Below are 23,526 nucleotides of genomic sequence, written 5' to 3' on the forward strand. Positions count from 1 at the left end.
GAAAATAACCTCTCTGCTCCTACTTGAGATTCCTGTTTATGCATCCCAGCTTGACACACAGTTGAACAGCTCTGATTCTATGCAGTAGAGGGCAGTGTTCTCTGGCTTAAGTCCCCTCCCCATTACAATATGATAGTAATTAGCAAAGGAGTCAGATCAAGGGGTAGGGGTGGGGCTTAGAGACAACCCCTCCCCCCCCCCTTCCTGGGATAAATAGGACCAACAGACAAATAGTACAGGAGATAAATTTATTGAACTTCCAAGGTGTTAGACAGATGACCCCAGAGGAGACATGCCATTTGGTGTGACTGGCTTGGGCAGCAAGAGATGAGTAGGTGGAAGGTTGTATTTTGCTCTCTGTCTTTATTATTATTATTTTAAAAGCCTGTTTCTGGCTTCTTCTTCTTCTTTTTAAAATTTTTAAACTTAAGTAAAAACGATTTATCTTGGAAACAGTCCAGCTCGTGTTGGTGTCCCATGATTGTTTCCGCAGCTATGTACAATGTCTGACTCGCGGCTTTTTGTCGTGTCACATCAGGTATAAAATGGAGCAAGTCTACAAAGAATCTCTTTGAGAAGGAAAGGAGAAAGCAAAGACAGACAGGAGAGAGAAAGCAGTAGAAATTTGGACCAAAATCTTAAGAGAAATTTAAAAAGTGCTATAAAACCCCCTCAGCAGAATACCATGCAGTTAAGAAACACAGAACCTCATCAATTATACAGCTCATCTAAAACAGGAATTCGTCCATTTCAGGTTTTTTTTTAATTCAATAAAAAAAAGATTGGTTTGTTTTTAATAGAAAAAAGCTAAACTCGTATGGTCTGGGCCACCCGGCAGCAATCGCTAATGGGTCAAGGAGACACAAGATTTTGGAGGAATCCTAACTCCATCCCCTGATGGAGTGCAGCCCAGGCTCGGGGGGGACAGAAAGGGTTAATCAATGTCTTTGACAGGGGAGGTGGGGAAGGGACGTTAGGTTGGCTAATGGTTGGATGAATTAGTGCAATTGTCAGCTTTTCCAATAGCCTCACTCTGCCTTCCGTGGGCATCAAGGCCCTGGGTATCTTAGCACCAACGCTGCAGGCGGAGCTCGGAGGAACCAGCCACTGTCTCCCTTTGGCTTGCTCATGGACTGATGGGTGGAATTCCCACAATCTCCCCCCCTTTTATTTATTTATTTTTTTTTGCAAAGCAGGGGCTGAAGTTAGGACAGCTCCAAAGGCTGGCCCCACATTCCCGCCCCTCTGCCCCCCGCAGGCCCTGCATTTGCTAAAGGAGGCAGCCAGCACTGAGCCCCTCTCTGCAGGGCTGGAGCATTGGGCCCCAGGCTGTTTGCTCGCTCTCACAGGAGTCCTCTCTCCCCTGCCCCGTCCATATGGAGGGCTCACTCCTCAGCTGGTGTAAATGGGCAGCGCTCCATTGAAGTCCACATCTGCTGACCTGCAGCAGCTGATGAGCTGGCCAGTAAAATGTAATTAGCACTTTGGCATCTCCAACCTTGCATCCCTCCTTGCTGAGGCTAATCATATATACTATCACCCTACGGGCCCGATTCCCCCTCACTCCCTCTGGTGTAAATCAGGAGTAACGCCATTAAAGTCAACCATGTCTCCCCCCCTCTCCCCTGTAAAAGTGGGGACTTGAGCCTGTTTCTTTAAAATCCTCCCTCGAGAGGGTCAGCTCAGGCCTTCAGGCCTCGCCCAGCAGCTGTGAGCGGGCAGCACCCCATTGCTCTCCCAACATCGAGCACCGAGCTCCCTTAATTATGGGGTGCCTGGTGAGGGGGAAGGCAGGGGAGCCTCACTTGAATTGGGAATGGAAACCATAGCTTGGGGGGGAGGCAGGGGCAGAGGAAAGAGTTGGTTCCAACTCTGGGTGGGTCTCCCCATGCTGGATGGACAAGGGCTGCTCCTAGGGACGGAGCCGGACCACAGGCAACAGCCAAGGGCTCTGGGAGTGAGGCACCCAGATGTGGTTCAAGGAGAGCTGGGGGGCTCATGCCCTTAGGCTCCTTTTAAACGCCCAGCCGTAGCCTGTTAGAAACAGGCCTCTTCCCCCACCCCCCATGAGCTCTCAGCATCAGGCCCTGGAAGCCCTCCTGTCCTCTGTGCTGCCCTCTCTAGCACTGCTGTTCCTGTAGCCCATGCAAGGGGGCAGGTGGGGGGCAGTCCCAGGCTGATGGGGCAGGGCTTGTGTCCCCCAGTTCTTGCTACTGCCCTATAGCGATTGCTGGGCCAGTGTCTCATACAATCAGAAACATGAGTCAGCACAGCACAGTTATTCACACATAGTACAAAAAGGGACAGACAGGTGGGGCCGGGCCCCGTCCAACTCACCCGGGGCCTCCGGGTACAGCACTATTTACAGTGTGTCCTTATCCTACAGTGTGAACAGAAAAGGCAAATGAGAGAAAACCCCCATGTTGAGCCCAGCACGCGGTGGGTAAATCACTGTGCAAAGTGCCCGGCTCATCCGGAGCTAGGGAATGGCGCAGCAGGGACGTGCCATGATACAGAGTGGACAGACAAGGACCAGGGCTCCCCCTGTAGAGACGCACTGGCGGAGACACTGCCCGTGCCATGCAGCTTGCTGCGTTCCTGCCCGTGGGGGCTTGGCTGGTTTAATACGTGACCTCTTGGCTCTTCCTTCCTCACCAGGAATGGGTGCAAACCTGGAATCCAGAGCTAGAGGCCAAGGGTTGATTCAAAGCCTACAAAACGCAGCTGGGTCCCAGGCACCCAACTGGGCCATACCCAGCCCAGTGCTGGTGCACTCCCAGGGACGCCTGGCCACGGTGAGGAGGGTGAAATAATGGGTGCGGTTGGGCAAGAAATTAAGGCCTAGGGCCCCGATCCTCAAAAGGGATTCAAGTGCCTCACGCCCACTGAAATGAAATGGGGGTGAGGTGCCTACGCACCTGGGAGAGTCCCCCCAGGAGCGACAGCTGTTGAGCGCCTTCAAACCCAGGTCTCCAAAATGGAAGCCACAAGGAGCGTAAAAGAAACCTCTGGGTGGGATCACTGGATTCTAGTGGGGAATTCATTACCCAGCCACCTGGAATTAGGGTGACCAGATGTCCCGATTTTATAGGGACAGTCCCGATTTTGGGGGCTTTTTCTTAGATAGGCACCTATTACCCCCCACCCCGTCCTGATTTTTTACACTTGCTGTCTGGTCACCCTATCTGTGCTGCCAAACACTGAAAACCAGAACACGGCACCTCCCTTTGAGACAGGGCCCAGCTGCCCAGTGTGAATCCCGCTCTGAATCCAACCGTGGGGGGGGGGAGGGGAAATCTTGGGTTTGGCGTTGGGCTCATCTTTGCCTGAAAGATGCCAATGATTTTTCTTCGACCATGACCCAGAAACCAATAGGAGTCAAGCACCGAAATATCTTCCACCTTTTCATGTTCTCTGTATGTATAAATATCTCCTGTCTGTGTGTTCCATTCTATGCATCCGAAGAAGTGAGCTTTAGCTCACGAAAGCTCATGCTAAAATAAATTTGTTAGTCTTTAAGGTGCCACAAGTACTCCTGTTTTTTTTGCGGATACAGACTAACACGGCTGCTACTCTGAAACCCGAAATATCTTTGAGGCTCTTGACCTCAGTCTTGCTGAGAGTTTGTGCAGCACACCCAGGCCCCAGTCCTGAATGGGCTCTCTGGCTGCTCCTATAACGTCGGTGTTAATACCAAAGCAAAGGGAATTGAGAGATGAGCAGCTCCAGTGAGGATGGAGCTGGAGAGATGAACAGTAGGGGGAAGAATGAAGAGAACTCAGTATTAATAGCTTTGCTAAGCAGTGACTAAGAGACAGCGAGGGCCTGCTAATTGCCCACAACTCTTGGAAAGGCGCTGATGGAAGAGGAGGAATCATGTGGGTTGGGACAATGGGAGTTTTGAGCAAAAGCAAATTTCTCAGCAGTATGAGGGATCAGTCTGGAACCGTCACCCTGGGGCAGAGGTGTCTGGGCCATTGCTTGAGTCGTTTAAGATCACAGACCAAAGCCCTGGAGACCAGAGTCTGCAGGACTGGCTAGATGGAGAAAAGCATGGGGGGTCCCATCTCTGTTCGCACGGATTCTACCTCCATTGTTAAGAGCCACGGACATCATCTGTGTCCATTTGTTGCTTCACCCCTGGCGTAATGCTCCAGTGCAGCTGGACCGATTTCCACCACTCGAGGGGCTGGCCCATATCATCAGCAGATCTGCGTGAGGTAAAGCTCATAGCCAAGAGTAGCAAAAACCAGCGCCCACGGGGATTGTGCACATTAAACCAGCCAATGAAACCTTCTGCTACAGCCAAACCTATCCTCCCCCCCCGCCCCCCCCAAGTTCCCAGTGTTGTGCAGGCACCCCCACGTATTGGGTTACATTGACAGGGTACACGTGTCCACGATTACACACAGAGAGCGAAGCGAGCACCTTAGATCTGCACACGACATTGCTGCAAATCCCTGGCAGCGCCAGTCCAAGGGTCTGCCCTTGGGAGGGTCACAGATACATTTCAGTGGGAACGCCCCCCTGCACCTACACACACACACACACACACAGCTTCTGGGGGGAGCGGGGGAAGTGGGGAAATGCACCAGGCCAGATTTTCCTTACACTAAAAGGCCTCTTGGGTTGGTTTTAAGCCCTCGGAGAGTCAGGGACAGAGAGATTCTGTGCACAGGCCTCGGTCATACCCAGAGGCGCCATGTGCCAAACCCCCCAAGCCCTGCACCCCAAGATAGCACACAACTGAGAAAGGCAGGACGGGTGTTGTTTTGTGTCGTCTCTGAGCAAAAGCAAAGCGGAAAGACAGCAGCACCTGCCTCCTGCCAGAGATGCCCTTTGGGAAGGCAGGGCAGTGGGTCCAGGCTGAAGGGGAGGCAGCTGACTGCACTCTGCCTCTGACATGTTGGTGGAGGTTTGCCCCACGCACTAGCAGCGAAGTTCACCCTTGCTCCCCGCTGCGGGGCTGCTCATCGAGCCAGGAGCCCACTGCCCTGCCCTCCCCACCAAGATCCACAGGGGCTCCAGTAACCACCAGCATTGGGCACTGGTTCCCCTACTCCACACCTCCGCCCTCCATCGCCACCAGGGTGAACTCAACGCAACAGGCTGCAGGATAGGGAGAGCCAAGATCGGAGCTACTGCTCTCTCCTCCACTCGTGCGTTGTTCACCAGCGTGTGCCTATAGCCACCTCCCCAGCACAAGCGGCAAGCTGCATGGGACAGCATAGGCACCTGGGCAGGGCTGGCCCATGGGATCAGACCTGTCAAGAGACAAGGCTGGCGCAGCAGCTCTGGCTGTGGGTGGCACCAGGTGGAGCGCGATAGGGCCACGAGTTCGCCTAGAGGACGTATTTGTAAGTCATGTCCACTGTCACATAGGGACGGGGTGGATTCTCCATCACGTGGAGCCTTGAAATCGTGACTGGGTGTCTCTCTACATGATCCACTTAAACCCAACCATGAGCTTTGGCTGGCGGCAGGAATCCCTGGGTGAGGTTCTCTGGACCCCCGGAAGTGTAAGCAGGGTCCTGGGCTCCGACAGGTCCTTGGAGGCTGAGAGACCTGGTCCAGAACTGCCTGGTTACAGACGCTCATGAGACCCAGCTCACGGACGGCAGTGATGTCAAACCCGAGCACAGTGGGCAGAGGCCAGGGATGCATCTCTGTTAGCAGCAGGCACCCCTCCAACTCATGGAGCTGGACACGGATCGACCTATCCCAGCCCATAGGGGAGCTGGGGTCGGTGCTAGTCGGAGCCCAGCACTCCACAGCAGGGAGTGCAGTGGGGCCAGGACTGCGTTTCCAGTTCGGCTTTCCTCCCTGCTCGCTGGAGAGCGGTGCGGGCCTTGGCGGTCCCTGAACATACATCAGTGGAACATTTATGCAGGACGGGGCACCGCAGGCACCAGCAGAGATGGGGTTAAACATGCCCCCCCTCCCTTCCCCTGGTTACACATATTGACTGTTTGGTGCTCATGGGCTGGGGTCCAGCCACGTACCCAATGATTTGGCCAACACGTGCCCTTGCCTCATACGCTCCAGGCTGCTCCGTTGGCAGAGGTAATAAGGCAGCATTGCAGCACCATGGTTCGTTCCCCCCATTCCACAGCCACCTCTTCTGGCTGTACAGTTGCATATTTCTTTTGCAGGTCTTGGCTTGGCTCTTCACAGCTTGCAGGGACAGCAGCGCAGATTCAGTCCGCAGCACGAGGCAGGGCAGCTTCCCAGACGGGGGCTTCTGCTCCCTGTGAGGTCCTGGGTGAGGGAGAGCCCTTGGCAGCTTCCTGCTCCGGGGAAGGGACGGGCCTCCGCCCACAGCTCAGCTTGAGCAGCTCAGGCTGAATTCCAAGCAAGACCACAGGCCGCTTGCCAGAGACTCAACCCGAGGTGCTAGTCTGTCTCGATTGCTAGGAAACAGCACCCACTGGGCTGAGATTATCCCTCGGGCCACAAGTTACTGGCCTCCTGGGCTGAATATATGAATGGCCCTGGGGGAGTAGTTGCCTAGAGAACGTGTCTGAACATCACCAAGTCCCATGGTCACCGAGGGCTGGGGTACATTCTCCACAACTTAGAGCCTTTAAATCAAGACTGGGTGTCTCTTTCTAAGCCATCACACTCAAGCTGTGGGCTAGATGCAAGAATGGGGGGCGGGGCGGGGGGGAGTCCTTTAGCCCGTGATATGCAGGTGCTGAGCAGAGATGAGAATGGTTCCCTCTGGCCTGAATGTCTAGGGCTGCTCTCTCAGGCTATTTCATGGCCTTCTGATGTCCAGAAAGCTATCGATGACAGATGTGGGATGGTGCCATCCAAACCAACTTGGAACTCCTGAGACGAGAGACCCCTGCAATGTAATGCACACCAGCGGTACTGAACCCACCGCATGGATGGACCTAAGCCAACGCTCCCAGCCTGTCCTGGGGCCAGAGGGAAACGAGGAAGGACTCTGCAAGGGCGCTGACTGGGGGAGGTGGAGGGGGCTCTTTCCCTGGTTCCCCTGCTGCTGTGCATGGAGGAGGGAGGCCCATATGCTGCCCACCCCTTGTCTAGATCCACCTAACGGCTACTGAGATCTCTATGCTGGACACGGAGCAAGAGCTCTGCATGCACTAACCATGCATGGAGATGTGTCATAGGCAGGGCCTCCTCTGCCAGCCCCCTCACCTCAATGTCCTGTCACCCTCTACCCTATCCAGCCGGGAACGCTCATGGGGGACGGACGCTACCAGCTCTGCTGGCTTGGTGGGAGATTGTCACCATCTCTGGCTACTCCCTCGGACTTGAGCCGCCAGGGGCCGCAGCAGCACTGTCTCTCAGCTCCCACTACCAGGGCCTGGCCCCCGGCTACGGGCATCTTGTGCTTATGGAAGATGGGTGTCACAAAGTGGGGAATGGGGAGGGGAACCCCCCCAGCCAGTTGTGCTTCTTTGTGAGCATTGTGCTGCCGACTGAAGCCACGTTGAGTCTGACAGGAGCTGCGAGGGGGGAATCAGTTACTGGAGAGCATCCAGTCAGCACCAGTTTCATCACCGAGGTGACTGGGGGCAGGGGGGTAGGGGGGAGAGAAAAACAACAGCTACAAAAATAAATGAGTCCAACGGAAATGGAAAAAAGGAATCGACTCAATGTGAGGCTGCCTGACCCTCCTCGGGCCGCAGCAACGGGGAGGAACCAACCAGAACCAGAGGAACAAAGGAAGAGCTGAACTCTGTCCAAATCAAATGGGTGGGTGGGGGCGGGGGGAAATAATCTATCCAAAGCAGGGTTTGTTGGGAAGTCCTGGTTTAAATGACGGTCATGCAGATTAAATAAGGGACGTACAAAGACAGAGCTGAGAGTCCGCCTCCTCCTCCCAGGCCTTCGCTTGCACTGGAGTTTGTGGGGTGGTTGGCACGGGAGACAGCGGAAGCCAGTGGGTCTCTGACAGCGCGACTCAGACACGTTCATCAGGAATTTGTTCTTCTCTTTGCCCCGTAGATTATTTCATTAAAATAAAAAAATCCTCTTGTTCTGGGGCTGCATGCTCCTCCCTGCCCCCCCCGCCGCACCCTGGGAGGGGTCCCGCAGCGACCCCGCCCCATGCAGGTGCCTGCCCGTTGGTGCCGGGGAGTCTGTGTTGGCTGCATTTGGACAGAGTTTGCGACAGAGACAGAAAAACCAAGAAGAGAAACCAGGGTTCTCCTACCACCAGAGTCAGGCTGGGAGGCGGGTGCCTTGCGCTCTCTTGGGGGTCGAGCCCCGCTGCCCCCATGCCCAAAGGGGATGTGCCAGAGCCTCACGTCCCCGCCGCTTTCCAGCCCCGGCCGCGCACTCCCAGGAGACCAAATGAAAAGCAAAACCAGCTGGCGGCCGAGGGCGGCGAGCTCCCCTCCCCGGTGCAGTAAGGCCTCACGGCGTTGGCTGCAGGTTGGGATCCACCAGGGTCTCTCGGTCCGGAGACTCGATGTAGTTGGCTGCTTCCTGGAGCTTCAGCAACATGGCCATCTGCGCAGGAGGCAAGGGCACCGAGAGTGGGTTAGCCAGGCACGTCTGCAGCGGGGCACGGCCAGCACCCCCCACACCTGACCCACAGCCCCCCTCGCCCTTGACTGTCAGCCAGTCCAGTCCTCCAATCCTGCACCAGCCCTCAGCTCTACCAGAGCCCGCCACTCCCAACCTGCGGAGTCCCCACCCCACATTCCCATCCTTCAGCTGGAGCTCTGTGACCCAGGAACCTCTCGGTGCCAACTGGCACGGGGTACACAGATTTTCATACGGATCCCCTGGGTCACGTAGACACACATGAGTTCACCAGAGGGTGGCAATGTGAGGTCATGACAGAGCCAGTAGCCTGCTGCTCCTCATAAGCATTGCAAAATGTGAGTAAGGCGAAGACTGAAGAAGTTACGTGTCTACACTGAAAATTACGGTTGGAAGGAAAGGCAGGTCAGCCCAGGAGGGGTGCTGGGCGGGTGGGTTCTTTCCAGGCAGGGGGTAACAGATGCTTCTCTCTCGGTCTGATGGGCTGTGTATTGTGCATTGCAGGGCTGACGAGGGATGCCTGTTTGCAGACCAAGCCAGATACCAGCCTGCTTGTACTGGGCCCCATGTGCCATGCGTTTTGGCTTGCTCCCCCCATCACCCGTTATACGGAGTGGCCCCGCTATCAGCCACGTGCTCAATGGAATCTGTCTCTGGGGAGCGGCTCCAGCCTGAGACACCCCTGGAGGGGGGTTGCTCTGTGATGCTGTATGGACAGACACCTGGGGAGGATGGACTCACCTCCCCACCAGCCAGCTGGCCTCCGGGATGCCCCTGTGCTCCCCACCAACCCTCCCCATAGTAACCCCCTTCTCCTCCAGGGCCCCCTACCCAGCCATTACTACACTGCCCTACCCCCCGCTGCCTCTGTGACCTCCCCCGTATCTCGCAGGCTCTGATCTCCCACATGCTCGTTCGCGCCCCCTACTGGAAGCGGCCCATACCAGGGGGTCGGAGTCCAAGGAGCTGGGCGTGGTATCTTTGACAGTCCGTTCCTCCGGGGGAGAGGCTGTGGTGTGGGGCCCCACGCTGGGCGGGGGCAGGTGGTACAGCTTCGATTGGTCCTGCTGCGCTGATGGCCAGGGCAGGGTGTCCCGGACCCACTCCACGGGATCTTCCCAGGCTGCTTTCTGGCCATGGACCTGAAAGGGTGGGGCAGAGACTGGGTGAGGGGGTGCAGGGCTCAATGCTCATGGCACTGGGGGCCCAACTGCCCCACGGAGGCAGCTGCAGCTCAGTCCCACTGACGGACAGTGGGGCTCAGGACAGGGAAGGACTGGAAGGTCAGGGTTAGCACAGGCAGAGACTGGACAACCTTCTAATACCCAGCTCTGCTGGTGCCCCTCAATCCCGACCCTGCCCAGCCCAGCCCTCCTCATCTTCTGCCAGCTCTGTTGTGGGTCATTCTCCTGGCTGTGGGGCAGAAGGCTCAGGGCCATTCTTCTGGGGCTAGGGTGTTCAGCCCACGCTTGGCAGGCAGAGGTTTCGGCCGGGTACCTTGATCCCGTCCTTTGCCCCCTCCTGCAGATAGGGGATGATGGAGTTATTCCACAGGTCGATGAACCAGGTCCGGAAATCCTCAATCCCGATGGGACAGGACAGGAAGAAGCAGGGGCCTGCAGGAGGGGAGGGGACAAGGAGAGGCCAGTGAGGTGAGCCGAGCATACACAAGCCCCCCCATCCGACTTGGCCTCTAGGACCTGCCGTGCACCTCCCCAGTCCTTGGCTACCAGGTCTCAGCTCCTTCCAGCCTGCACAGCCACAAGGGAACCATGATCCCAGAAGGTGCCTCAACCCTGCCCCTAGGAGGTTCTCAACCCGGAACACCTGTCCCCTCCCCAAGGACTTGGACCAGCCTCAGCCATGATCCCAGCCCCAACCCCAGCAGGGCTGTGATGGAAAACACAGCGCTGGCGCCTGGGCAGAGGTTGCTCCCAACCCTCGCCTGGAGCTGAGCGCTCTGACCAAGTGGCCAGTCTGCCCCGTGCAAAGGATGCACTGGATGCACCCACCCCAAACTGTTTGCCACAGCTATCTCTGGGGCAGGGGTCATTGGGGACGGAGCAGGACGGTGGCACTGGGAATGTTATCCGGCACTGCTGGGCAGCAGCTCCCTGAAAACATCCCCCGGAATTTGGATCTTTCACCCTAAGGGCTTTACAAATCAGAGAGACATGCACTGAAATACAGCTGCCTCTGGGACGGCACACTGGTGGAGGAGAGGCCATTAGGGACCCAGGGCAGGGGACCAGATCCCCCTCCGCAGGAAACACCCTGGCAGGCTGGCTGTATAACAAAGTGAAAGCTCCTGAGTGGAGCTGGGGGAAACAGGGCAAAAATAATCCACCCACAAACGCCAAGAGTGCTGGGATTGGGCAGGGATAGAAATGGAGCTGCTTTCCCAGAACTCTGAAATATTTCCCAGGACTTTTTTTTTTTAATTAAAATCTTTATCAAAACCCTAATTGAAAAATGGGTCTTGGAATCTTTGAGTCACCCCAAACACTTGGTTTCAGGTGATGAGTAATTTTAATGTTTTTTGGTAACAATCTTGACGAAAAATTCAATATGAAATGTCATCCACAAAAAAAAATGGTCAAAAATGTTTGGTTTTGGGGAAAAAAGGAAATTTCTCAAGAAAAAACAGCCTGGAAGTTCAAAAAAAAAGTATCAGCACCATCTTAGCATTCATCCTAACTGGACTCCAAATCCCCGCCCACCTCACCAGGGGGGTGGAGCTCCTGTGTTCTGACTCTGCCATGTGACTCTCAGAAGTCCTGCCTTCTGAAGGCGGTACTTCCTGCTGTGCTGCAAGACCCTGGCCAACAGATCAGGCCAGTGCAGGGGGATGGCTTTGGCTCATTTCCAGGTCAGTGGTAGGTTTGCCAATGACTCAGTAGGCAGACAATGGAAGTTGATTATTGCCTAGAAGGGGCAAAGCATTTAGCCCTGCCCCCTCCTGCAGGCTCCTCCCCTGTGGGAAGGCCAGTGGCAGAGAAACTGCCAGCTGGGGGAGCTGCAGAGCCAATCCCTGGGCCATAGCGGGTCTGCTCCATTTCCTGTCTCCGCCCAGGCCCTGCCAGCTCGGCTCCCATCCCGCTCACCAATGAGGAAGTCTGAGGTGCTGTGCTTCTCCAGGAAGGTGTGCAGGTGGTACCAGAGCTTGGGCACCCAGTCCAGCACCCGCAGCAGCTCCACCCTGTTGGCGTTGATGTCGCTGTCCGACTCAAGCAGCTTCCGGCGCAGGTAACGGACCAAGAAGCCATTGGCTGGCTCCACGTTGTTGGAGAACGTCAGCATCCTGGGGGACAGGGAGGGCTCAGCGCTGCACATCCGGACAAAACAATCACCCCCCATGCCGCCTTGCGCATCACCTGTCCCCCAGGTATTGCCCCCTGCACCCCGCCACAGCCCCCTGTGCACTGTATCCCAGGCACCAGCCCCAGCACCCTCTGCACTCTACCCCTGGTATCAGCTCCAGCATCCCCAGTGCTCTGTACCCCCAAGCATCAGTCCATGGCCCCTGCATCCCCAGAGCTTCCTGGAGCCATGTCATGCACTGCAACCCCAGCAGTGCACACCCTAAAGCCTCCTAAAACGCTGCCTCCCAACGCACGCCTCAAGCACTCTCCAGAGCCTCCCACTGGGGTTGATGGGGGGGATCTGTTTCCCTGGCCAGCGGGAGCAGGATCGGGCCTGTGCCACATCCCCAGCAGGTCATGGCTCCCCCCCAGCATGGGAGCCCCTGGATCCCAGGCTGGGCAGGCACAGAAGCAGCACCCTCCGGGGATGGAGGGGTCAGGTCCAGGGCCCTGCTCAGCCTGGGCCTCCAGGGCAGAAAGCAGAGGAGAGTCCAGCTGCCGTGCAGGGACCCACAGAGTGGATCTTTCCCCCCACCAAGGCCCTGAGGTCCCCGGTACCTGAAGCTGAGGTGCAGGCCATGGTTTGGGGTCATCTTCACAGGCTGGTTGGTCGTCCCGATGATGTAGGGGCTGGGGAGAGACACACAGACAGGGCCTCATGAAATTCTGCACAGCTGCCCCCTGCTTTGGGGTAAACGTTGTCACCCACTGGGGCTGGCATAGGGGAGAGGAAGGGGCAGCGATCCCACGGTCTCTCCCTTCAGGCAGGAGGAGAGATTGGCCTGCTGCCCCCCATCTTGTGGGAGAGAGGCCCAGAAAACAGTCCACAGCCTCCTCCCTGCCACCCAGGAGATCTGCCAGGGGACTCGGGCAGAATACTGGCCCTGGGCTTGTCCTCTGGGGGGTCTGCAACCATGGAGCCTAAGTGTCGTCCCCGCCCCATGCCCTGGGTGAGATCAGGCTGGGGTCCTGATGCTCCATTCCACACCACAAAGCGCAGGGTGTGGGGCTTGGGGAGCGGGGCTGGGGGGCCCAGGGGCTGTCGATCCCCAGAGAGCTGCGGCTGGGTCGAACAGCCCCACCCCTGCCGGAGCGGTGCCAGGTGCTGGGCACAGGGCGCTACCTGGGGGGCGCAGCAGGGTCCAAGGCTTGAACGCCATTGGTGCGACACCAAGCAGGGGGCGGAGCCAGCACGCAGGGGGCGGGGCTCTCTTACCATTTGTGGTATTTGCAGGTGAGTGCTCCATTGACAAGCTCGCTGATGGAGCCAGCCTCGCTGAGGTCATCAAGGAGGATGACCAATGGTACGTCCCCGATGCCCGTCTCCCGGTCAATCTGATTGGCCAGGTTGGAGAGGTACAGCTGTAGGTCCTGGAATAGAACAGTGGGAGTGAATCACTCATCACAGCAGGGAGCGAGGGGTTTCAGGAGCATGGGGTGTCAACAGAGCAGTGTGGGGGGAGCTCAGGGCTGGGACAGTGGGGGGCTCCGGGTCAGGTTTGAGGGACACTGGGCAGAGCTAGAGGGGAGCTCAGGGCTGGGATAGCGCGGGGGGGGGGGGGGGATGTGGGTCGGGAGCGAGGGGCACCGGCAGAGCTTGGGGGGATCCTGGGGCTGGGATAGCAGGGGACTGTGGGTCAGGAGTGAGGGGCACCAGCAGAGCTACAGTGTGGGGATCCTGGGGCTGGGGGTCAGGACTGAGGGGCACTGGGCAGAGCTGGGGGGGGATCCCGGGGCTGGGATAGAAGGGGGCTGTGGGTCGGGAGCGAAGGGCACCGGCAGAGCTGCAGTGGGGGATCCCGGGGCTGGGGGTTGGGACTGAGGGGGACCGGCAGAGCCATGATGTGGGGAGCCCAGGGCTGGGACAGCAGGGGGCTGTGGGTCGGGACTGAGCTGCGGGGATCCCGGGGCTTGGATGGATGGAGGCTGTGGGTCGGGACTGAGGGGCACCAGCAGAGTTTGGGGGGAATCCCAGGGATGGGACAGCAGAGTCTGGAGTTCTCAGGCTCTCCTGGGATTAGTGTGGAGAGGGATCCGGGTCCCAGCCAGCCATCACAGAGCCTTTCACCTTGCACGACTGCTGGTGCATGTTGAAGGTGTTGACGATGCCCTCGGTGACCTCCCGGCCTGAGCGCTCCACCAGGTACTCGGCCAACCGGTTGGTCAGGTAGGTCTTGCCCGTGCCGCTGGGCCCCGAGAGGATGAGGCGCCGGTGCTTGAGCAGGAGGCTGATGTAGTGCTGCATCATGGGCTTGGGGATGAGCGTCTCGAACACCAGGCTGTCCACGCACTTCTCCTTCAGGCCTGTTGGGGGGAAGGGGGCGTTAGAGCAACCGGCTGGGGGCTTTGCAATGGGTCCCACCCCCAGCTTGACCTGAGCTAGACTCTGCCCCTGCAGCACAAGCCCAAGGACCGGGGGGGCTGCCTGAGTGAGACCCCAGGGCCCCCTCCCCTTCAGGGCACAGCCTGCAGGACCTCCTTCCTGTCTGCCTCCTGTCCATGCTGCAAGCAGCCCTGCTATGGGCCTGGCCAGCCCTTCCCCACCCAGCTCCTGGTGCCCGACTCTCAGGAGTGGCAGGGCCTGCTACTGGGGGAAGACAGTAGGGGAGGAGATGGGGCCCAGTGCCCCAGCCCAGTGCCCCCAACTGGCCCCTGGGGTCCCTCCCCAGATCCTTAGCCGTGGCCCCTTGGCACTGAGGGGGTGGGAAGCACTGGACACACTGTGCCCCACAGGGCTAACGCCAGACCCTGTCTCCAGGGGTGCCGGCTCTCCCCGCCCAGTACTGGCCTTTGAGCACCACGGCGATGCTGGTCACGCCCCTCCGGCAGGGGGGCAGCTCCGGGGGCTCCGTGTCCAGGACCCTCTTCACGTGGCTGATGCTGTAGCCGTGCACAGACTCCGTGCTCAGCCCCAGCGTGGAGGCGGGGTCCATCTTGGTGACGTAGTCCTGGGCAGAGAGGGGCAGTGCCGGTGCTCATTTCCCTGGCTCCTGGCTGCCCCTCAATCCTGATCCACTGCCCCCTGCCATCCGAGCCCTGGGCTCCCCACCAGCCCAACCAGACATGGCCCCACCCTGCAGCACTAGGAGACCGCACTGGGCCAGCGTGAGACTCCCCGTCAGGCACTGGACAGGTCCCACCAAGGGGTGGGAGCGCAGGGCTGCTGGGCCTCATGCAGCTCTCGCAATAAGCTGGGTGTCACTGGCCGGGGTTTAGCTAGGAGACAAGGAGGGGCCGGGGCACCAGCGGTGCTAGGGAGGGGCCTTCCAACATCAGCTGAGAATGCCACTCGAGAGAGAGGTCCACGCCGATTGGATGGGCAGAACGGTCCCACCCCCATGGGAGGTGACGCATGCGCAGGTCCAACACCTGCGGAGATGGGCTCCCCTTCTCCCTGCTTCCACCCATCCAGCACAGGCATTTACAGGCCCCTTAGGCAAGTGTCTCCCCTCTTGGCTGGCTAGGGGCAGCGACAGCAGAGCCGTGCCCTGCTCCGAACCAGGGCGGACCCAAGGCCCAGGTCCCTAGCACCGCAAACCTCTCGAACCCTGGGAGTCTGGAGGGTCTGTTAGCGTCTGTACCTTGAACACCTGGCAGACGGCTTCATCCAGCGTCTTCCAATCCACCTTCCCGCTCACCTTGCTGCAGCCCAGGAAGAATTCCTGCTGCTTTAAGTCCTGAAAGCCAAAGGCAAAGGCATGAGCATAGCTGGGACGTCCCACCTGGCCCCAGCCCTGCTAGCCATGGGCCACCCACCATGAGCCATCCATGCGCCCCAACTGGGTCGTGTGCTCGCCCTGGCCCGGCAGCGCCCCGGGGTCCTTACCCCTTTGATGATGTGCTGGGGCGGCATGCGCACCACGATCCGCAGCGTCACCTCGTCCTTCTGGGCCCCCACGGCGTCCATCGGCGACAGGTCTGGGGAGGGAGCAGCAGTCAGCCCCGCTTGCTGCAGGAAGCCGCACTCCCCGCAGCAGGCGTCAGCCGTCCCCCGACAGCCCTGCGAGCCAGGGCCTGACCCATAGCCTGCTACAGCTCCCAGTGCCTGCAACGAGGCTGGGTCAGGCCCCTCGCCCCAGCTCCCTGGGGTGGACCCTTGGATCTGGCCCCAAGGGCAGGAGGTCCCAGCTCCTTTGGGGCTGCTACATCAGTCCTTCGCCTGCCCCTGCATCCACTGTGTGGCTCCTCCCAGGCTCTGTGGGGCATGGGCTGACCCCAGCCCACAGCAGAGCCCATGGTAGAGAGGCAGCCAGACCCCTGCCCTGGAGTGGGTTGCAGCTCTGTGCTGTGGTCAGCGGTGCCCACTCGCTGCACAGAGGGCCCATCCCCAATGCATTCCGCTCTCCCTGGTACCTGCATCTGCCAAGCCGGGGCTGAAGGATTGAGCGAGGGCGAGGCCTAGTGAGCGCCGTGGGGACGAGGAGGCTGACGTGCTCCTGAGGTGCCCTGGGATGGAGCCTGGGACCGACGAAGGCCCTGGGACCACCTTGAGCCGGTCGTTCTCGGCCTTCAGGAGATCCACCTCCAGCTGTGGAGAAGGCAGGGGTTACAGAGCAGAGCCCGTGGCCATGGACCCAGATCAGGAACCCTCAGCTCTGCCAGCACAGGGAAAACAGACCCTGGCCTGCTCCGGCAGGGCTCTCAGCCCACCCCCTCTCCCGTGCCGCACAGTCACTGAGCCCCGATGCCACGAGACTAGAGCGCAGCCCCACGATCATCAAAGGCTACGGGCCGGACCGTGTGCTCAAAGCACACGCCCCCAGAGCAGACCGGGGGTGGTGCCTGGCCGCACCTAGCCATGTGCCCCACCAGGGAGAGGGCTGGAAATGGCCAGAAGAGGCAGGTCAGGGGAGCAGCCCAGGGTCGATGAGCCAGGCCCACTCTGCGGTGGGTCCGTGGCTCCCCACGCAGGGACAGGGCCCTCACCTGCATGTTGTGCATGGTCTCACGGAGCTGGTCTAGCTGGTGGGCTGAGTTCAGAGCCTCCAGCCGGATGTCAGTCAGTTTCATCTCCTTCTCCCACAACTCCGAGCGCAGTTCCGACACCTCCTTCTTCTCCGGCTCTTCCTCCTCCTCGTTGGCCTGGAAGAGCCTGCGCCGGGGAAAAGACACCCGTAGGGTGGCCAGTCACAACGTGTTCTGCTAGGGGGTGCTGAAGCAAGGTGTGACCCCGAATTCCACCCAGAGGCCACTGCTGGGTCTGAGAGATGCTTTCAGAGGAGGCTGAGCAGCAGCCGGAATGGTGGGGGGGGAAGGGGGTGTCACAGGGCCCACCCAATGCCGATGCCCCAATGGCTTCCTGTGCCAATGCGGCAGCAGGACCAGCGAGCACTAGGGAAGCAAACAATGCCAGCCAAGCTGCCTTGTCCACCCCCATCCAGATCTAACCAGAGCAGCAGTGCTGAGGACAATGAATCCACCAGGCCAGGGTCAGTGCTGGGTTCCAGACATGCCATACCCAGGGAGAAGGTGCCGGGTACCCTCTACCGTGGCCTGGGGCCTGAGCAGCTGGCACAGGAATCTGAGACTATGGGCCAGGCTCCCAGCTGGAGTCCATGCAGCATCACTGGGTTACACCAGCTGGGGATTTGGCCCCGTGCCAGCCGCAGGGCGAGGGCTGCCCTTACTCAGTGGCATCGATGCCCACGGAGGAGGAGTTGGAGGACTTGATGGAGGGGGAGGCGGTCTCAGTGGAGCCATGCTGCAGCTTGGGAGAGGACGGGGCTGAGGAGTCGGGGGTGGCGATTTCCTCGATGTCTGAGTAGGAGGAGGCTGACTTTGGGCCCTTCTTGATGCTGAAGGCCTTGTTGAACGAGCTCCGGAGCTGCGGGAGACAAGGACGACACCCGGAAAGGTTAAACCACAGATCACCTGAGCTGTGACACCAGCCATCTCCCATCCTGACCCCGGCTCTGGCCAGCAGGCGACGAACTCCAGGGTCGCTTGGCAGAGAGAGCTTTATCTTGGGTTCCTCCTGGGAGATTCCAGCTCCCCCAGCCCTTCTGCTGCTGCACTGGCCCCCTGGGGGAGACCGACCAGGATGACTGGTGCATCCCCTTGCCTGGGTAGAAGGAAATAGCCGCTCCGTCTTGCACGTCACCCAGCCCCAGCCAGGGGTCAACGCCTCTTACGTCCTCCCTGCGCTACCTCCTTTGGCTACTCAGCCACCCCACAGGGGAGAGGGATGCTACCCATAAGGGGCCAACTGTAAATATCGGGGTCCCTCCAGACCTAAGTGGGGATAGGGACCTTGCATGGCAGAGTGCCCCCCACCCTGACCTCCATCCCTGTTGCCCTCACTTGCTGCCCAATGCTTAGGGCCCAGATCCTCAAATCCCAGATCCACCGAAGGCCGCGCAGGACGAAGCTGTAACCTTGGGGGCTTCAGCACAGTCGGAGGGACCCAGCTACATAAGTTCAGCTACACAAGTTCCAGGCCCATCAGCACTCTGCTGGGCCCCGGGTCAGCCCAGTGCTCCCGGGAAGGAGAAACAGCCTCCCTGTATAAACCCTCCAATGCCGACGGAGGGCAGCCAGGAATCCCCACCCCCATGGGCAGGCCCCATCGTGCCCGCAGCGCTCAGGCACGCTTCCCCTTTATGGAATCCAGAGGTGCGTCTGAGCAAGCAGCAGCAGAGGCAAGCGCAGGCGCTCACCAAGCCTGGCTGAGCCAGCAAGGCAGTGCCCAGTGCTGGAGGCACATCCGCGTTACACTCCAGGGACAAGATCCCACGGGGCCGTGGGCAGGTCCCATCACTGCCCCCTGGCAGCACACACAGAGGCCCCCTTGAGGCGGCTCTCGGGCATCCACACACAACCCCTTGGCACCCCAGGTCAGCGTGACAGTGGCAGGGCCACTCATGCCATGCCAGCTCCACTGCAGCAGGAGGCGCCCTGGGGCACCTCCAGCCCTGCCAGGACTCTGCGGGATTCAGGGGAGTCCGACCAGAGAAGACCTTGGCCTGCTGTCATCCAACCCTCATTTGAAACGACCCTGAAAGGGGACTGCAATATGAGGGAGGCGTGTGATCCAAGCCCACTTCCGGGGACCCCTCCCTGCTTTGGCAGGGGAGCACAGGATAGTGGGGAGAGCGGCAGATTGAGTGACAGCACTTGGGGTTTCTCTTTCCAGCGCTGATTTGCTGGGGGCGCTGGTTCCACCGTTCAGCCCTACAGGAGGGCACAGTGGGCCTGTTACTGCACCGGCTGCTCTATCTGGTTCGGGGCTGGCTCAGCTCAAAGCAGCTGTAACCGGCTGCCCTGTGCAGGACTCCTGGGACAGGAACTGCCAACACCCAGGGGTGCAGAAGGCAGAGATCAGCCTCGGGTCTCTGATGCGGGATACCCAGTCCTAGTGTTCTCTGGGAAACTCCTTACCGCCTCTCCAGCCAATCACCATCCCCGATTCTACGCCCGCAGAAGATTGGCTGGCGAGGGATACTATTCGAACGGGATGGCATCGGGGGAACATTCCACTGCACGCAGCTAGGGGACAGCCTGGCACAGGAACATCCTGTTCTGGTGGGCGTGGGACGTCCCATTCCCCTAAAGCCCAGCTTGGCTATGCCATGAAAGGCAGCAGGCGTGAGGCAAGGAGAGCACAGTCCCTGTCTCTGGGGGCTTGAGTCTGTTCTGCCAGGCCAGGCATAGCTGATGGGAAGCTCCAGTATGGGGGAAAAGCACCACAGATGCCAAATCACGGTGCTAACACGTGCTGGCTGGGGGCCCGTGTGGTGCTACCCAACATCTCCGTGGCTCTGATCACAGAAGAGCCTGGCTCGTGGTATGAGGGAGAAGGCCATGCCCATGCAGCCGTCCGCTTTGGTGTCTGATGTCCCCATTCTGCAAGGCTCACGCCCGCCCCCCTGAACTCAACGGAGCTGCTCCTGCCAGTGCAAGGAACCCAACCCAAGGTTGGGGAATCCAGCCCCAAAAGGCTCACCGGACTCAGAGGGCTCGGACAGGGGACGCTGCTCGTGCCCAGCCCTGCATGAGCCTCCCCAGCAAGGAGGACGGCGGGGTTGCTAACACGTGACGGGCCTGGCGACCCAGACTCCTGCTCAATCCGCACCCCAGATGGAGCATGCAGCATGCACACACGCACACACCAGGGGCACAGAACATAGACACCGACTGACAGGACGGCTCAGGGGGCCAGACGCTGCGATGGGCGGACGGGACTCTGAAATGGGGGTGTCGCCTGCCTCATTCGCAGTCCCACACCAACCCCAGATCACTCAAGGAGGCTGCTCCCCTTTAGCACTCATCCCGCGGGGTGAGCAGCTTGCAGATCGACTGCAGGATGCCAACTGGCCCTTGTGGATCGCAGGGGGCATCACCAGACGCCATGTCACAGGACTGGCAATCTGTACATTGCCCTTTCCTTACCCTGGTCTTGCAGCATGGCTGACAGACTCATATGGACCAGGCCTTTCCTGTGAAGTTAAGGCCCTGTTCTGCTCCCACTGGAGCCAATGCAAAGCTGGGTTCAAAGAGGGCAGGATTGGGCCTTGGGGATGGGCATCAGCCTGTCGGCCCGTGGGCTAGGCCTGGTGGGCAGAGCTGGTTGGACAGTGTGGTCGGGAGGGCGGGCTCCCTGCTGAAAATGCAACATTTTCAGCAGGAAAAAAAATCATCAAAATTCAGGAACTGAAATATTTTGATTCTGAAATGATGCCATGGTGCTACATGGGAGTTGTAGTTCAGTTGCCTCATACTCCTGTCCTCCTTCATGGGCTAGAATCCCCAGTCAGACTACAACTCCCATGATGCATGGTCTCTTCTGTGGACAGGATAGGCTGTGCGTTATAACAATTGCGTGGGTGCAGTGCATCATGGGAGATGTAGTTTGATTGGGGAGGGTGTGTATCCCTGAAATACAATGGGGTCTTTCACAGGATTGCGGAGTTGGCCTTTGCCAACAGATTTTCATATTAAAATATATCTGGTCATGCTGCGTATTTCAGAGGGGAAGGAGGGCGACCCAGCTCCCTCCAAGGATGGACACCACCCATTGAGAGGAACTGGGGTGCACTGGGGGACCCTGTGCTACCTTAGGGCCTGAGTCTGCAGCCTCCATAAATCTGTGCCTATGGGCTGAAGGACATTCGGCAACCATCTACTCGGAGCACGTGGCAATGCCGGGCACCGTCACCAGAGAGGGGCAGTGACCTGCCCACAGCCCCACGCGGTCAGTGGCAGAGTCAGGCTAGACCCACATCTCCTGACTCTCAAATTCCCCCCCTCCAAGCACCAGATGCTGCCACCTTTCGAGCTGAGTAAACGAAGGAGCTTGCAGAACTTTGCCCTCTCGTCCAATTTGGTTTCAGCAGATTCGGGATGGGAGTGGAGACACTGGCGACCCAGGAGTAAGGGTGAGGAAGGGGTGTCAACCGGATTGGCTGAAGATGCTGACGAAAACTTTGGGTGAGAGAAACTTTAGCCAGGAGGGTCAGTTTAGCCTCTAGAAAGCGTATGATGATTTTGTTTCCAGCGTAACCTTGTTTCCAGTATCCTCATGACTTGAATCTCTTGTCTTTGATGATGAACGTATTCTTGTGTTTGCTATAAATATATCTTAGCGGGGGTGCTATGCAGAGGGCTGATCCTCTGATACGTGTGGTTTCATCAGGAACAGTTGGCCGGATAATTTGGTGAATGCTCAGTGCATCCGGGGCTGGACACGCAGGGAACGGGCTGAGGGCTCGGGGCTGGCCTGTACCTGTTGCTACCTGCACAGACTGAGCGAGGCCCGCAGACGCCTGGACGCAGGGACATGAGGTATCATCACAGCTGCCCTGGGGTGTTCCCAGTCTGGCCAGTGGCAGCAGAAGGATCCCACAAGTGCCAAGCAGCCCGCTGTCACAGTCCCAAAAGATTCAGAAAGTTCAGGCTCTGCAGCACTCTAGGGATTCGCTCCTCACCCAGAGGAGGAGGTCCAGAGCGCGGCCTGTATGATCATCAGCGACTAGCCAGCTGGGGTACCCAGCTTCATAGGTTTCCAGGTTCTGATTAATCAGTCTGACCTTCTGCACCGCCCAGGCCAGAGAACCTGGTCCAGCCACTACTGCCCTTAGCCCCAGGCCTTGTGGCAGAGACAGAGCATCTCTCCAAAGACCACTAAGGTGTTTCAGGTACCAAAACTCAAGGGCACCCAACAGCTCTAGCCCCCTCTGACAATTCAGACCCAGGAGCCCAACTACCCTTGGCCAGAGCTCAATGGGGGCTGAGGAGCTGGCTTCAAAGCTAAAACAAGCCAGCGGAGTAGCAAGGCTCGGCAACGCCGGTGGATGGACCATGCTCCACGGGTGGTGAGTGCCAGTGGAATGGATGGAATGGTTAGTTTCATGAGTGCTGTCCCACTGGAAATGAGCGATCGCCCTGGACGGGGGGCAAAACACGGGGAACAGGGTGGGGAGGGGAAAGGTGTCAGACTTACCTCGTATACCTGGAAAAAAAGGGTTGGGGTCAGCATTGGGGGAGAAAAAAACAAAACAAAGCAAGACTTAATCACACACTCTGCTCAGAGCCCTGCCTGGGGTCAGTGCACAGCTAGGGAGCCCTGGAGACTAGGGCAGCCTCCTCTAACCTGCTGCTGCCGGCCCTTCCCCTCTACCTGAGCTGGGAGCTGGAAAGAAGGGGGAACGGACCCCCATGAGGAGTCCTGGCATGGGAGGGCTACCGGGCTAGTCCCTGCTGTGTCCAACTGCATCCCCCCCAGGCTGCATTGTGGGAGCCAGCAGTTCCAGTGTGGGGTTGGAGGGTGAGAGATCAGTCCGGAACGGTGCACACGTATTGGAACTGGGCTGGGGAGCTTCCCCGGGTGGGCTGCGACCCCCGCCCAGCCGGCGACTTGGCCCTCAGCCCCAGAGCCAGAGTTGGCAAAGCACTTCCGAGAGGAAGTCCCGGCCTGCGGCGTCCCCACGGGGCAGACAGCAGCATGCTAATCCGGGGCACCAAGGGGCCAGCCCCATGCCGCTGGGGTGCCTTGTGCACTAAGAACACAGTATGGACAGCCCGATCCTGGGCCAGATCCTGCCACGATTTCCCTCCGTGCCTCCTCCCTGCCAGCCCCCCTGACCTACCCAGCTCTTCTTCTTCTTCTTCTTGGCGTCGGCATCCTTGCCGCTGCCGATGCTGGAGTGGCTGGTGATGCTGTTGAGGCTGGAGATGCTGTCGGAGGAGTTCTGCCTCTTGATGCGCAGCTCTGGGATCCCAGGGAGGGAAGGCAGAGAGAGAGGCTGAGAATCTACGTGTTGGCAAAGAGCCCTTCCCACTGGGGCCATTCGCACACCCCATCTATCCTGCTCTGCTCCCCTGGCTCAGCCAGCACCTTCCCCAGCTCCTGTGCCTTGCAGCGGCTTCCCTGGATTTCTCTACACTTCGCTTCTCGCTCATCCAGCGCCATGGGGATCCTTTCCTCCCGTAAGTGAAGATGTGTGCTGTCTCCAAGAAATCTGTGCTTATGGGAGCTTTAAGACATTTTGCCACCATCTAATAATGGTTCTTTGTCCTCCTAGAGCACCCTGCTAATTTTGGGGGCAAGAGGGAAGGATCAAAACCCCATAGTGGCAAATAAGGGCAGTACACAACTCTCAGCTATTGGTTCAGGCTCTCTGCAGACTCAGGTAGACATCTCTGC

At 58.8% G+C, this 23,526-nt stretch overlaps 1 protein-coding gene across 8 annotated transcripts in view; it reads right to left on the reverse strand.

Annotated features, from left to right (window-relative positions):
* Window positions 1–234: 234 nt before the first annotated feature.
* Window positions 235–23,526, reverse strand: part of NAV1 (neuron navigator 1) — a 316,431-nt gene continuing 293,139 nt past the window's right edge. For 6 of the 8 annotated variants that reach the window (XM_045012503.1, XM_045012500.1, XM_045012505.1 and 3 more), the window contains 15 exons: window positions 22,970–23,091; window positions 22,324–22,332; window positions 17,513–17,709; window positions 16,812–16,977; window positions 16,239–16,413; window positions 15,712–15,803; window positions 15,467–15,562; window positions 14,674–14,833; window positions 13,954–14,189; window positions 13,102–13,256; window positions 12,444–12,515; window positions 11,628–11,824; window positions 10,021–10,139; window positions 9,468–9,665; window positions 235–8,487 (listed from right to left, as the gene is read on the reverse strand). In XM_045012503.1, coding sequence (XP_044868438.1) covers window positions 8,392–8,487; window positions 9,468–9,665; window positions 10,021–10,139; window positions 11,628–11,824; window positions 12,444–12,515; window positions 13,102–13,256; window positions 13,954–14,189; window positions 14,674–14,833; window positions 15,467–15,562; window positions 15,712–15,803; window positions 16,239–16,413; window positions 16,812–16,977; window positions 17,513–17,709; window positions 22,324–22,332; window positions 22,970–23,091 — 2,090 coding nt within the window. In that variant the 3' untranslated portion in view covers window positions 235–8,391. The remainder of the gene's footprint in view (window positions 8,488–9,467; window positions 9,666–10,020; window positions 10,140–11,627; window positions 11,825–12,443; window positions 12,516–13,101; window positions 13,257–13,953; window positions 14,190–14,673; window positions 14,834–15,466; window positions 15,563–15,711; window positions 15,804–16,238; window positions 16,414–16,811; window positions 16,978–17,512; window positions 17,710–22,323; window positions 22,333–22,969; window positions 23,092–23,526) is intronic. The other 2 variants (XM_045012504.1, XM_045012502.1) reach the window with 1 other exon arrangement.

Source organism: Mauremys mutica, chromosome 4 (genome assembly GCF_020497125.1).
Source record: "Mauremys mutica isolate MM-2020 ecotype Southern chromosome 4, ASM2049712v1, whole genome shotgun sequence".
Taxonomy (NCBI): domain Eukaryota; kingdom Metazoa; phylum Chordata; order Testudines; family Geoemydidae; genus Mauremys; species Mauremys mutica.